We start from the raw sequence: 15,759 nt of genomic DNA, 5'->3' as shown, positions 1-15,759 counted from the left end.
ATTTTGTAAGTGGACCTTGAGTTGGATTGTTTTGTCAAATGATTTCAAAGGAATCAAAATGAACTTGCATGCTTATTTAGGAATACTTTACCAGATTCATTGACATAAAACTTTTGAGGTTAATTTAAACCAGCATAGTATTCATAGATTGGGATTGACCATCTGTCTGGCCAATCACAGCTCCTACTACTGCTCTGTGGGTTGGATTACATTTTATATATTTAGATCGCAGCTGATTACACATTTACATTAAATTAGCAGTCATAAAAAAGTGTATATTAAAGCAGAAAACAAATTGCAAAATGGAATATAATATGACACATCAGTAAATGTAATAACAAAAAGTAAAATTTTAAAGCTTTTATAGATTGAATTAAAAAAATGTAATTAGTTTTTAATTAATCATTTGAAGTCAGAATAAAGAAATGATTTAAAATGATTAAATTACAGATTAGTCTATTCTTTTTATAGACTTTATTTTATAATTGTATAATGCACAATTGCAATATAAATTTAATTAAATGAAGCTTTTAAGATTGATATATTGTATTTAAACACAATTTAAGTCTAGAATTATTTGTTTAGAACATGCAGCCTCCCTACTCATAGGAGGTGAAAAGCATATAGGACAATAGGAATATATGCATTATTTTAATGCTTTTCTGCGACTCTAATAGATTTGCAATTGTATTTCTTCATAATGACCATCAACATGAGGTCATCATTTAGCTGTATTCGGTAAACTTTCATTTACCAAAGTTTTTATTCAGCCTTACAACACTGCATTAATCCACAACAGCTAATCTGTAAAGTATCTGGGAGGGATTTAAAGCATTTTAAAAGGCTTAGCTGTCCTTTAGTATTATCACTGCCTCGGTGGACTACTTTGAGTCCTGCCACTGCGATGATACATTTCTAATTCTAGCCCAGGCTTGAATATTCAATAAACTTAACCCCCTCCACTATAAACAAATACCTTCTGAGGAGCCCCCAAATTTGGCCGAGCTGTGTATGAGAGGACTCAGGCTGGTATGTGCTGTGTATACAGTTTGCGTGTGAATGTATGATAGGTCATCGTCTCTTTTCTCTTGCAGGCGACTGGGAGTGCTATCCACATGACCCCACTGTATGGCATGTAAGTAACTGCTTTTTATTGTTATCTGTTGGCCTGGCCTTAAAAGTAATCAGAAGAATTTAAAAATCAATCCGATAAGGAACCGGCAGCAAGTGCAAGGATGCTAAAATTGGGGTGATATGGTCACACAGTTAAAAGTCCAGCTGCAGCATTTTGGACTAATTGTAGGCAATGCATTGATTTCTGACTGAGGCAGGTATATAGGGAGTTACAATAGTGCAGGTGGGAGGAGATAAGAGCATGGGTGAGTTTCTCCAGATCTGTGGCTGAAATAAAAGACTTACCCTTGGCTTTATTTCTTAACTTTCTTTACAAGTCCTGGTCAAAAACTACCCCAAGATCGAGGGCTTAGCATAAGATGCTAGTTCACCTAGTTTTGCCATAATTTTAGTACTATGAGCGTATATATCTCAGTTTCAGTTTTTGCATCTGTATGTACTTGTTGTCTCTTGTCGCAGCATCCTGTAACCTGGCAGCCATCCAAGGAAGGAGACCATCTAATTGGACGAATTACCCTCAGCAAGAGGAGTGCCGCCATGCCCAAAGAAGCCGGAGCTCTGCTGGGGTTGAAGGTCAGAGCGGGCACTCAACACACACACACAGAATTTTTGTTTCAGTCACTGTTTTCTACCCTGATATGACGGAGACAACTCTCTCTCTGTCTCTTTCTTTAGGTGGTGGGAGGCAGAATAACAGAGTCAGGGAGATTAGGTGCTTTCATCACTAAAGTCAAGAAGGGAAGCCTGGCTGACGTGGTGGGACATCTCAGAGCAGGTAGTCTAAATCATCACATGTTCCCTCCTGTTTGCATAATGTTTGCTATAAACTACAGCTGTTTAAGGAAATTACTGAAATAAAATTTAAATTATATGCAGAGGCTGGAATACATTGAGAAGTTGACTAACACACTGTTGGTTTTGCTCTTTTCATCAGACCAAACGTAAAATGTAGAATAAAGATGAATTATCCTTAAATGTGTCTTTTTAAAAACCTACTCATGACCAGCACTCATGCCCAATTTGGTGAAAATAAAATGTGGTTGTTTTTCATGCGAATACACAATCACGAGCAATTACATATGCATACGCACGTCTGATTTCAGGGGATGAAGTTTTGCAGTGGAATGGGAAGCTGTTACCAGGGGCGACCATGAAGGAAGTTTACAACATCATCCTGGAGTCTCAAGCTGAGCCTCAAGTGGAGCTGGTGGTATCCAGGCCTATTGGGTAAGTCAGGAATAAAACACACCCCGTACACCTGTGAGTGTCATATTTTGTGAAAAATACAACCCTTCAGTTATAAGTCAGTCCCCATTCTAAATGTTGCATTAAACGTAACCCTTATTTAACCAGGCAGTGTTGACTGAGGCACTGACTCAGAGTGGGCTGACCCCAGATAAGACAGGAGACATGTATTTGTATTCTGGCCACGACTGTTCGACTGCATTCAAAATATTAAAAATAGCCATCCATTACCTGGTGCAGGGGTTGCCAAGTTTTGTCTCATATGTCCCCTTTAAAAAAGCACTAGGATGAAATAAGGTCAATTGTTTTTGACCAAATAAAATTGGCTGTTAGAGCAATAAAAGACAAGAAAGGGCTATATCAGATGTTTGGTTGATGCCTTGTAAAAACTGAACCAAGCCAATCATGAACATGCTTGTAAGTGCATTTTGAAAGTGACTAATTCAAAAGAATGCATCATTTTTAGGCATGATTGTATCCTGTTAGATCATAAAATGTGTTTAGCAAAGTTAGACAATGGTTGATTTATTCTCTAAAATGACAAATCAACATCCTAAGTTTGGTTATACTGATTGATTCTTTTGAGAAATCCAGTGGATGTAGTCTTTACTAACTTGTAAAGCTTTTTTAAATTGAGTGAAGTAGTAGACATATTAATTTGAGGTAATTGGTGGAGTAGACTGTATTAGGGAAGTATTTTATTATTCCATGCAGACAGGATATTATCCATATTTGCAGAGCAACAGTATAATACATAAAGAGCAACTTGATCAAATTGTGTCTTAATTGATCTATTTCTGGATCTCTTTTTTTAATGTCCCAAAGTCACAATTACTGTAGTGTAGTTATTTCTGTTTATGATCATTTGTTAAAATGCATTTAGTAGGCCGAATCTGCTGTAAAATTAATTTGATTTGTGTGTTCAGAGGATCATGCTTGGATAAATGATGCATTTAGTGAGTGGTGATGTGAAAGACATTTTGAAAAGATTATTTATATTAATTGGCTTTTTCTTCCACTATAATATTAAAACCAATTCAGCTTGTTTTACTCTACTTTAAGAGCAGATATTATCTTATCCTGAAAAAAATGTTTGTGCTTTATTTTACAGGTCCGTAATACCAAATAAAATCCTAATAGTTTCCTTGAAAAAAACATGTAATTTGGTTCTACGGTAATCATATGGAAAGTAGAATTTTTTTTGCTCCATTTAAACTCAAGTAAATATTACTTTTTTGCTCATCATTCATTTTCTTTTAAGTCTTTATTAGCTACATATGTTGAACTGGATGCTTTCCTGTAGAAACAAGTCACATTTTTGCATGTTCAGTGGCCCAAGAAGTCATGACAGAAGTCTAAATTCTAATGTGCACATTTAAATACATTTCTATGAAAAATCAACAAATTTTTCACTACACACTTTCACAAACTGCACTTTATTTGTACACAGAACACTGCTGAATTTAAGGGTCTAGGTTTGCTTGATAACTTCCAGGATATTTTCTCAAATAAATACTGTTATTGCTCATATTTCAGTCCCAGTAACCTCACATAGAACACTGAGTAACAAATGTACATTTGTGCTTCAGTATTTTTGATAAGCTATTATTGTGAGTATGATAAGCCCATTGTAGTGGGTTTATATATTTCACAGTAAAATACTCACTGTTTTATCAAGCTCTTGCAGCTTTGCTTAAGCTTTAGCCTCATTTGCACTTTGACGGTAAAACAAAGTTGAATGTATTAATTTCTCTCCAAACACTCACGAAGGGTGTATAGAAAATATCAGTAAGTAATCTGCCCATTTTATTAGGACCCCTTAATCCTCTCACGCTTATGAAAATTATTTTGATTTTGCTGGTGCCATTTTGCATCCCTAATTGAAATGAACTGAATCCAATATAATAGGGATGCCAATAGAGCAAATATTGGCTTTTGTATAAAATAGCTCCAACTAAATAAAACTCAAGTTTCACTTAAAGAGATGCAAAATGGCCAATGGGAAATGTCCATCAATGTAGCATTGCTTTTGCAAGCTTTTTTAACTGTTTGCGTAATGTCTGAAATTCCTCTTTCTTATTCTTGATAAAGTCTGAGGATCCCAAAGTGACATCTAGCACTTACAATGTCAAATAAGAAATGCTTATTTCTTTTTACTCTGAATCCCTTGGTTTGAAAGTTGGGACATTGGGATTCATAAAGCAAGCAATATTAATTTTATTTCATTTACATGTTTTCAGTTTTTGGTTTTGGCAACCCAGGGTCCATGAAACACTTATTAGTTTAATCTTTGTATTTTAAATCAAAAGTTGTAATAGTTGAAATCTTATAACATTTTAGGAGATATAGAATATCAGTTTGTTCCCCATGGGTGACTAAAGAATTCAAAATACTGTTTCCTTGTGTGCTGCCAAACAAACACTAACAAAACACTCTCCTTAAAATACTGAACATTCTACTTTTTAAATTTTGAATTTAAAATGACAAATTAAGCTGATAAGTGTTACACAGATTACCATGCTTTCCTAACATGAAGCTGGTGTAGTGGATTCTGGTGTTTCCGATGGGATCCTTAATTGTAGTGGTGGTGATGGATAAGAAAAGATGGTGGTGTTGACAGAATTGAGCTACTGGCTCCCATCCATTATTATTTCAGATGATCATTGGCCAGACCAAAATGTCTAAATGAGTCTGGGAAACACTGCAGTCATGAGAACATCTTGGCTCTACTCACATAATCCCTACGCTTCTCCATGTTTGTTAACCGAATGATATTTTAATCTCCCAAAAACTTTTAATTACAGTGCTACTACTCTCTTCCAGTAAACTACTACTACATTTATATGCATGTATGCCTGTGCATCAAGAACAGTACTACCTTTGTTTAATCCAGTTAGATGCCAGTATGAGAGTGTCTAACATGGCCTTTGCTGCTTCTTTTCCAGTGATATCCCAAGAATCCCCGACACGTCCCACCCTCCATTAGAATCTAGTAGGTATCTCCTGTGGGATGTTGGAACATCTCTGTCTGTATCCCTGTCTGGCTGTCCAATGCATACAGTTATTTTCTTTGGGGCAAGCATTGTGGGAATGTTTCCTTTAAATTATTGCACAGAATGTGTTCATCGCCATCCGGCGTTGCGTTGATTAGTTGCGGAGTTGTGTGGGGGTGTGGCCATGTCTATTTGTGCTTTAGAACATAACTGCTATAAAACATTCTCTTATTCACCGGCTTTCTCGTTACCGGCACTCCCTCTCCTTGGTTACTCAATAGGTGGCTTGACCACTGCTGTCTCTCTCTCTCTCTCTCTCTCTCTCTCGCTCTCTTTCTCTCTCTCTCTAAAACAAATGAACACAAACCAATGTCCAGTGATATTTCAGGCTAAAGGTGGAGCAGTTTGACTGGTCTGATTGCTGGATTGGCCACCGCAGCGCGACGCTGGGTTACGTTTCTCCAAACGTTTGTTATACATTTCTGCTGCAGGTCGCTCCCCCATTCAAATGAATTGGAGAAGTGGTATTATCGGTATTATCGTGCAACCCAGTTTGCTCTGAATACAGTCAGTGGTTAAAGTTATACTTAAGACCATAAGACCATTTTATAATGTATATGAGGCCCCAATACTTCTAAACTTAAGCCTATTTGACTCAAAGTAGGACAGAAGCTTGGTAATTTGTCATCCTGACAAGTAGCTGTGGAATGGTCTGTGCTCTTATTATGGGAAGTTTTCCAGAGAAAGGAACTCTGGACATTACGTAGATATGAACACATTTTTTGTTTTACAGTTGGACCAGATTATGTTTTCTCTTTACAAACCCCACTCATTTCTCATATTTTCCCAAGGACTCTTGTCTAGACTTGACTTTTTTGTCCCTTTTGAAATAAAGCTGACATTCTTTTCTCTTACAATGTTTTTCTTTTGTCTTCATAGCAGGTTCCAGCTCTATTGAGTCCCAGAAGATGGAGAGACCATCCTTAAATGTCCTGTCTCCCTCCAGTCCCGGGATGCTCCAGGATGCTCCACAGTTAATGCCAGGACAGCTCTCAGTAAGTGTGTGCACACTGAATGCGCTGGGCTCCTGGTGTGTTGAAATGAAGACACACCATCAGATTTATTTGTGTGTGTTTCCCAACCAGGTGAAGCTATGGTACGACAAAGTGGGTCATCAACTAATAGTCAACGTGCTGCAGGCTGTAGAGCTTCCTTTTCGGCCTGACGGGCGACCCAGGAGCCCCTACGTCAAAATGTACTTCCTCCCTGATCGCAGGTATACCAGCCACCCCCTCACAGGGAGTTCTAGTTATCAAAATAGATTTAGGTGAACTACAATGGACTACTTTTGCACATTGCATTTAAAATGCAGTCTAGGTCTACTCGAACACATCATCTTTGACATCAACAGCCTGTATTTAATGCTCGCTGTCACGTTTTTCAGTTGATATGAGCTACAAAATCCAAATTTGGGCAAATGGGAAGAAGCCAAGTTGGGGCAAGCAAGGAGCAACGACGGCTGGATGTGATAGATTGAGAGTTCTGCTTTAGTCATATTATATACTTAAAGGTTCAGTGTGAAAGTTTTAGTGTCATCTAGTGGTGAGGGTTGTGAATTGCAACCAGCAGTTCACGGTGCATTCACTTGCTCCTCGGATGGTCCCATTTTTCCGAGTTGTGAAATCATTCTGACTTCAGTGCTCTTGAGTCGGAATGTTGAATCAACATGGACGCTACTACAAAGATGTGTTGGATTAGCATTATCAGAGCATATAAACAACACGTAGACATCTAGTTTACTCTACATGGACAGCAAACTAACCGTTTTAACATATTTCAACTTACAAGTTTGCAAAATATGTATATACAATTTGTGATTTTGCATGATTCAAAGTTCTGTATACTTTTTTAAGTCCCATGTACACTTTATTTCTCTTATTGCAATAAAGATTTAAGGAGAAAAAAGATCCAGATTATTCCGACATCACATGAATGCACCATCCGTCACCGTTCATCCCTCCCGATCCAAGCACGCAGGACAAGCTATGGTGGCCCGAAACGCTCTGTCGGCTGTTGTGCTAAATAATACTTGTGGTCCTCCATTTGTCCAAATGTCTCTTCTTTTCCTACTTCTAATGATGTTGTTGTTGTTGTTGTTGACGAAATGCGGTCTGTATTATGCCGCAACATGGCGACTTCCATGTAAGGAAACCCGTGGTGTGTATAGATAGAAATGGCTCATTCTAAGGTAATAAAAACAGAACAGTTCATTATGTAAGGTCTTTATACACCATGGAAAACGTAGTTAGGGATATTATATTGCATTTGTGTCAATAGATCATCCAAAATATCACACACTGAACCTTTAATAAACTGATACTTAGAAATTTGCTAATAAAATACGCCTTACTTGAACTTAACAAAGGAGTTCCCAACAGTGATTGACAGTTTCAGGTTTCCCTCTCGAAAAGGATACTTCTTCTGAATTTAGTTAGAACCAGCATCTAGGGGTCACTTGTGGAACTGTAGGGTGAATAGCCTTCATTGGTGCTTGGGTCCACTGAAAAGTCCACTTGTTTGGCTGAGTATCTCTATTATTTACCACAGTGATAAGAGCAAACGAAGGACGAAAACAGTGAAGAAGACATGTGAGCCCAAGTGGAACCAGACATTCGTCTACACCCATGTCCATCGCAGAGATTTCCGCAACCACATGCTGGAGCTGACTATATGGGACCAACCGAGGTCACCAGAGGAGGACAGCACCTTTATGGGAGAGGTACCACACATACACACACACACACACACACACACACACACACAGTGCATCATGTGATAGTCTACAATATTAAACATAAAGGTTGCCATGTGATGTATTGTACCAGAGTTAGCTTAAAGCTAATTTTCATCTTCAGTCCCTTGGCTAACAATTAAAACATTCACACAGTGTCGGATCTGCACTGCAGTAAACAAACAGCACACATTATACAAAGTTAGACACAGTAGTACATCACACCCACCATGTCAGCAACAAGTGGATGTCACACAACCATCCCTAGATAAGATTTAATTTTCAAGTTACTTAATGCTATCACACAATTTTCTCATGATTGCAATGTGTTTGTCGCACAAACTGGGTATAATGCGCTTTTTAAACTTCATGGTTTTATCATCATGGAGCTATTTCTCTCATACCTTATACATGCCACTATAAAAAATGCAAGACAATACAGTCCTGAAAGTTAATGCCTGAGTTCATCATCAGATTTCCACACAGTTAAAAAAGTGCGTGTCCTGTAAGCCCACTGTATGCTACAGTACCTGCTGAGCACCAAATGGCAGACAGACAAAGTTAGACACTTGCTGATGAACACATTGGAGCATGTAGCAGCTAAAGAGCCAGAATTTTTGGCTCAGAAATCAATCAGTTGCAGTTTATCAATAGGCAGTCATGAACAGCAGTAAAACATTTAACTGCTATGTGGATTATGACTTGAGCAGATCCTAATAGAGCTGGAGACGGCGTTACTGGATGACAAGCCTCACTGGTATCCTCTCCAAACCCATGATATCTCATCCATACCGCTGCCCCGACCCTCCCCATACCTGCCCCGACGACACACAGACACCCCTGGCAAGAAGCTGCAGCGTAAGTCTGATTCTGTGAATGCCTTTAATTGTGTCTATTTATGTCAAAACTCTGTCGTATCCTCTGTGTGTGAATGTGCGTGCATGCATCACTTTGTAAGAGAGAGACAGTTGTGTATGGTTTACTATCAATGAACACATAAATAAACATGTATGCCAATGTAAATGTCTGTTTTTGCTACCCTACCCTAATACTGCTTTTGTGTCTGGATACGTGCATGCGTATAAGTGTGTGTGGTGGACATACACATCTATGTGTGTCTGTGTTTGTGTCTATGACTGTTTAGGTTCTCAGCGTGTAACAGAGCCTGAATTTGATGAGGGTACAGCAGTAATGTCTAAAGGTGGGTGGGGATTGATTCTTAGTATTAAATGCAGTGTTTCCCAACAAATGTGTATTTTTATTTGTGGTGTTTTGTGGGTCACTTAGCTGAACCAGGTGTTTGCATTAATTAACAGCAATGTTAAATGTTAAAAACAATTGTTTTCTATAATTTTGTGCCTCCATAGACGACACCAGCTGACAGACACTAAAGAAAGGCTACATTTAGATTTGGAATGGTTTATTGTATTGAAATGAACCTGATGAAAGGATGACTTTTAATGTAAATGGACCAAGAAGACTTCATATAACATAATTGTTCTTTTTAAGTTATCTTTTGTTGCAAATCTTTCTGAAAGATGCTAACATTCGCTGCAAATTATTAATTAAAAAGTTATTATAGTATGACAAGCCACCACATATAAATCATGTGTATGGGAAACACTCAAATAGTGTATAATATAGTCTATAACAATAATGTCATAGACTATATGTTGGCATGGGGCGGAGGCCATTCAGGCTCCATGCAGCCCTGAAATGGGTCTCATCCAAAGATGAGAAGATGTTAATTTTGTAACTATTAGCAAATTAAAAGATAAATGACATTTATGATGAAACGCTGCTTTTTGTTTGTATGTGTGGACTGTAGATGTCTGTGTTTTCTCTGTATGTTAGGGTTGGACTGGTTAATGGATTTGTTATATGATATGGGGTATCTGGTGGATGGATTACATTTTTTGTGATGATAAGCCCTTAGGATATTCTAAATTGTAAAAATCTGAATTAATTATCTAACATTTTGATCACATACTATAAATTTCCAGGCTTTAACATCAGAATATAATTTCACCATGGCAAGTAATGTGTGGTGTGAATACCCGTGTATCTAAATTTATTTCATATCAAAGTGAAAAACATAATCATCCTGGCTTTCAATATAAAATTTTGATGCCTTGTTGGCTCTTTCAGACACATTGTACCCTGAGAATAGAATACCGGTGGAAAAACTAAATATTTAAAAATAATGGAATTTGTTTATGACATTAAATCAGTCTAATTCAGCAATACTGACTATCAACTCATAGTTTCACCTTCCATCAAAAATATCAGCTATATCAGTCAAACCCTACTGTGTATCTGTGGTGCTTGTTAATGAGTACTTAAGTTTAAAAAGGCGACAGAAGGAATGCAAAAATACACCACAATACCCAGACCAACTTTTTGCTTTAATTTCTATGCATGGAAGGAAGAAATGAAAAACCTTGGTAGCACTTTCCAAAGCTAAACTAATGACCCACTGTGAGCTTTGAGGTGCTTTTCTCTTGGAAATGAAACCAGTGACCTTGGGACCACAACAAAGCCTGACACATTTTCACAGATCCCTTCAAGGCTGATCAGTCTTTATCAGTTTATATTTTTATCTTCAGGGATAGTTCTACTACACCACCAAAGAAAACACATTTAAAAAAAAATACAGGACACAGTAGTGAAAAATAGCCAGATGCAGTTCTAATATTAGGCTAATCTTTAAATAGTCTGTATCCTTGTGGCTGATTGTACTGATGTAGTTGCCATACAATATGTTCAGTGGCATCAGGCTCCAGCAAAGATGTTAGCATCATGGACTGTGTAAAAGAAAAGAAAAAAGAAAATAGCGAGTTTCAAGTCTTCATTTAGGAAATTATGGTACCATTTAGAGGAAATAGACGATAAAGCAGGGGATGCTTTTAGGGCGTGGCTACCACAGTGACCTGTTAATCGTAACCCTCCCCCTCGTCCAAATATGGTCACTTCTGGCTCCAAAAAACCAAGATGGCGATTGTTAAAATACCAAACTTGAGGCATCAAAAGCACAAATTGATGGATGACGTCATCAGACGTCTTTTTTTTAAATAAAATCTATGTACACTATGTTGAGAGTAGTAAACATTGTGCTAATACTTTGAAATTATAGGCTGACGTGTGTGATATTAAGCCATTAGCATGATCTCTGGGCAAACCAAACCCTGCGGGGAAATGACGGACTCCATTATCAATAAATATATTATCAATATTATCAATAAAAACTTCTAGATGGAGACATAACTACTGAATGAAATACTCTTAATGACTAGCTCAAGATTTATAATTTTCTGATGCATTTTTGGTGTCTGGATAAAGCTAATTCATATTCTGCAGTGTGGCTAAAGCATGTATAATTGTAGGGGTTATATGTTTCACTTCACTGTAAATCAACTGTGGATCAGGGCTTTATTAAGGGCACTTATCCACATTTACTTATAAGTATATTTTTAAATGTGTCTGCATGTGCACTGCCATTCCCGCCCAGCAGCAGATGGGCGTGGCAGGGAGAGGCAGCGAGAGCCCACGTCTACCCTGGAGGTGCCAGAGCAGCAGAGGATGCCAACCCATCACATACGTTCCCGCTCGGTGTCCCCGCACCGCGAGGAGCAGGGACGAATCCGGTCACGGCCACCCAACGTTCCCACTCAGAGGTGAGGGTTAATGGATGAGACAAGAGTTTGGTTCAAAGGAAAGCAAAAAATGCCAGATATGAAATGTTATGAGACATCAAGCAGTTTGATGAAAAACTGGACTAGGGATATAAAGTGATACACTGAAACACTGCACTGTAAGCTTAAAAAAGGCTGTAAAACATTTATAAATTTACGCTTCATGGACAGTGGAGGCTATGGTCAGCTTTACAGTAGTTGCAATGAATTCCAATGCTGACACATTTTTGCATACATATTCCACTTCCTTGCTGCCCATTGTATATTTAGTATGCTACAAATGGTCATATTTTATCCAAAATATGGCTTAATACATTGTTTTGGACTCAGTGTAGCTCACTCCCTTGACTCAGTTAGGATTGAGATGGAAGGCCTTATGCAATTTATAATCATTAACTGGTGGGCGGCATGGCCTGATGATGGATACTAATAAAGGACAGATATGAGCCAGGTGAGTAGACATTGACACTTGGAAGAGGTAAAAGCAGCCTGGTAGAGGGAGAGAGGGTTTGTTGGAAGACAGCAAACAGAGTCCATCTACTAATGAAATGTCTGATGCAGAACACACAGTGCTGCCAGCTCTGCTTTTACTGGCCGAGCCAAATGAGCCCCGCCAAGAGTCTGCTGCAATACTGCCCGACCACTAACCTGACGTAAGTCTTTCTTTCCTTCCTTCCTTCCTTCCTTCCTTTCTTTCTTTCCTTTCTTTCAGGAGTCTGGATGATGAGCTTCCTCACACCCGTCGTTCTCGTTCTCCGACCCGCCACTACGATGCTGCCAGAGGTCGCCACCAGGAGGAGTACCTGGATGACAGGTTTGTGTTGGTGTGCGAGTAATGTTTGATATATATCTTAATCAGACAAAATGTCATCAGAGTTGTTTTTAGTGTTTGTCAAAATAAATTGTCTCTAAATGTCTGCTTTTTTGTGTTTGACATTGACCGCTAATTTGTGTGGGCAGTTGGTATAAGACAACAGATGTGCTGAAACTTTATTTTATCAAACAGGTTCAATTATTTTCTGACCATTATCATTTTTCTTCATTCTTTGCAAGGCTGTTTTCTTTGGGCCTCGAGCCAAGTTTGGTTCAGCCGCTATGTGTTGTCATTGACGGACATTGTATAAAGTGACTTTTGAGGAGTGTTTAGACAAAACGGGTTTGGTTGCACAAATCGGTGGCATTTCTGAGTGCGTGTCTCATGTGTGTATAGCTATCAGCGACAGCTTCTCTTTCCAATTCACCCTCTTCTCCCTCTGCTCTTCTGGTTTTTTGACTGTTGTTGATTTCCTCATGTGTCATCCATCCCCATGGTAACCACAGTGAGGTCATCATGATCCACCAGTCAATGCGAGGCAAAAGTGCTGAGTGCCTCCACACCAGGTAAACTGGCCAATCACAACATTATTATTTACATTTTAGTGCTGGATCAGTTGTCGGTTTATGTATGTAGTGTTTTTTTTATCAGATTGTTTCTCTCTACAGTTGTTTAATCCATAACTAAACACTAGGGGTGTGACGACATCTCGCGCCACGAGATCTCGCGAGATTGGAGAATGACAATATTTCTCGTCTGGTAGAAAGCTGCCTCGCGAGACTCATGCAAATTACATTTTTCACACGCTGTAAAGCCACTCTTTAATTTTCTCACCAATGAAATACAAATGTAGTATAACTGATAAGATAGACTCATGGAGTGATTCAACTCCATGTGTCAGAGAACACAGATATGTGGGATAGAATCTGAATGTGCAGAAAGTTTTGAACATGAGTAGAAAATCTGCTGAAACACAGGAGCTATTAAAGTCCAGGAATTTATAACTACATTAAAATTAAATAATTTATCATTGAGTTGAAAAGGTGCCACAGTCACATTTAAAGAGTTTATTTCCTCAAACAAAAACAAAGAGGATGGAAGACTAAATCATGAATCAGCAGGGATGATATTACAGGAGAAAAGTTGTTCTACAGGAGAAACAGATCTGAAAGCAACACAGAATGACTGAGAGCTGCACTTACTTATATTCTGTTACAGTTAGACTATAAAGTTTCAATCGTCACCTGCCACCTGAATTTTGTGTTTCTCAGTATATACTATATATATAATATATTTTAAAAATCACCAAAATGCTATAAATTAAGTGTTTAATGCTCAAAATTTTCAAATAATTCATTATTTTAGATCTCTTAAAAATAGCTAAAGCTAAATAGTTAAAATCTCGTCTCGATCTCATGAACCCGTCTCGTCTCGTAAGTTAAGAGTCTCGTCACACCCCTACTGAACACTTTTTTTTAGAAAGTGGTGAAAGAGAATATATCCCACTGAAATCTAGGCTCTTTTGCTTTGTTGGAAAAGTAATTTGTGTGTCATTTTAAGTATAACTGTGAACTGGACTTCAAAGACAAGGCAGGCGATAGTCTATAGTTTTGTTATTGTCAACAAATCCTATGAAAAAATACCAACAATGTCTTGATTGTCCATCTCACGACTTCCCTGACCCCTCTCTGTGGTGCTCAACCCCAAGCCCATGTGTTTGGTAACAAGTAAATCTTTAAAAACTGGTCAGGAATAGTTAACGATACATGTTTTACTGTCAAATTTTAGCAAATGTTTCCTCAAACAAGAGAAAATGGTGCATTTGTTGGAAACTATTTTCAGCTGTGGAATAATAAACATTTGGTGCTTTAGTGAGTATTTGGGGCATCAAGATGTGAGTGGGACTGTGTCAAAATAAGCTCCAGTATGTGTGTTCATGGTTGTGAAAGAACATGTGTATCAGGCTTTGGCTACACACATAAAACTTCTTGGTTTTGGTCTTTTCATGGGAGTTGTTGGCAGTAAGAGAAATACAGACTACAATCACTGACTTGACATGGCAATGAATTGTCATTTTCCGCATAATTCTGGGTAATGTGGGCAGCCAAGAACGTAGCAGGTGGGGAATAAGTTAGCAGAGGTGTGCACTGTCATTTTAAAATAATTTAAGTATTTTGGTGGAAAATTAAATGTATTAAGAGGTCAGATTGAGGAAAGGAAGCTAAAGAGCTTGTTATTTAGTTGTATTGCCGCATCACATCCACAAGAGGACACTACAGGACCATGCTCACATTCAGACTATGCTTCAGTCTTAGCATTTCGATATTTTTCAACCAGGCCAACAGCAAGACTTGCTAGAGCTCGTGTTATTACAAGGACCCATAAGTATTTAATTCAGTATACCAATTGATTAAAACGATTACGAGCTTCTTGTCTCTGCACTCAGTTCACATATCCCAATACAGTTTGAGACACCAGACTACTGTCACTTAACATTTGCGTTATCACATACTGTAGTTACCAGCATGAGGGTTTTAGATATAGATAGACACTGCTAAAAAGGTAAGTTACAAGGTTTAGAACACATCTGTATGTATGCTTCACCTTATACAACCATACCTCTTTGAAACATTATAAGCTAGTAACTTTTCTTGTTTGTACTGTCTATACACACAGATGTGTTTGGGGGAGGAGGGTGTTTTTAGTCAGTAGAGATTAGAGCCAGCTTATGATGCTTGTATGCCTGTCATGCAGTGCTGTAGTTCTACTTGCTTACACTGCAAAAACCTACACGCTTAGCCAGTGATTTTTGCAAGTAATGCACTTTTTGGAAACATGTCAGATGACAATATGACTGTTGTGAAGAAATAACCCACGGTCTTGAAACATGAAACTTACCTTTCTTTTCCAAGTAAATGTTTTGATGCAAACATGGAATAAATAAGCTGGTGAGCCAAACCTTTTTGGACATCATATCTTCAAAGAAGCCTAATGACATACTTCATAGTATGACATACTTCATAGTACACAAAATCACTGGATAAGTTGGCACATTTGACCTATAAAACTTCACGTCTGTTCCTACACATT

General features: G+C 38.1%; 1 protein-coding gene across 19 annotated transcripts in view; it reads left to right on the top strand.

The window, feature by feature from the left end:
• Window positions 1-15,759, top strand: part of LOC123983956 (regulating synaptic membrane exocytosis protein 1-like) — a 103,395-nt gene that overhangs the window by 61,922 nt on the left and 25,714 nt on the right. For 14 of the 19 annotated variants that reach the window (XM_046070444.1, XM_046070443.1, XM_046070441.1 and 11 more), the window contains 13 exons: window positions 1,095-1,135; window positions 1,594-1,707; window positions 1,810-1,909; window positions 2,238-2,361; window positions 5,325-5,371; window positions 6,312-6,427; window positions 6,518-6,648; window positions 7,980-8,151; window positions 8,874-9,021; window positions 9,308-9,364; window positions 11,675-11,837; window positions 12,568-12,669; window positions 13,176-13,235. In XM_046070444.1, coding sequence (XP_045926400.1) covers window positions 1,095-1,135; window positions 1,594-1,707; window positions 1,810-1,909; window positions 2,238-2,361; window positions 5,325-5,371; window positions 6,312-6,427; window positions 6,518-6,648; window positions 7,980-8,151; window positions 8,874-9,021; window positions 9,308-9,364; window positions 11,675-11,837; window positions 12,568-12,669; window positions 13,176-13,235 — 1,375 coding nt within the window. Of the gene's footprint in view, window positions 1-1,094; window positions 1,136-1,593; window positions 1,708-1,809; window positions 1,910-2,237; window positions 2,362-5,324; window positions 5,372-6,311; window positions 6,428-6,517; window positions 6,649-7,979; window positions 8,152-8,873; window positions 9,022-9,307; window positions 9,365-11,671; window positions 11,838-12,567; window positions 12,670-13,175; window positions 13,236-15,759 lie in introns of all 19 variants that reach the window. The other 5 variants (XM_046070453.1, XM_046070435.1, XM_046070438.1 and 2 more) reach the window with 4 other exon arrangements.

The sequence above is a fragment of the Micropterus dolomieu genome, linkage group LG15 (assembly GCF_021292245.1).
Source record: "Micropterus dolomieu isolate WLL.071019.BEF.003 ecotype Adirondacks linkage group LG15, ASM2129224v1, whole genome shotgun sequence".
Lineage (NCBI taxonomy): Eukaryota > Metazoa > Chordata > Actinopteri > Centrarchiformes > Centrarchidae > Micropterus > Micropterus dolomieu.
This window is presented reverse-complemented; position numbering and strand designations above follow the sequence as displayed.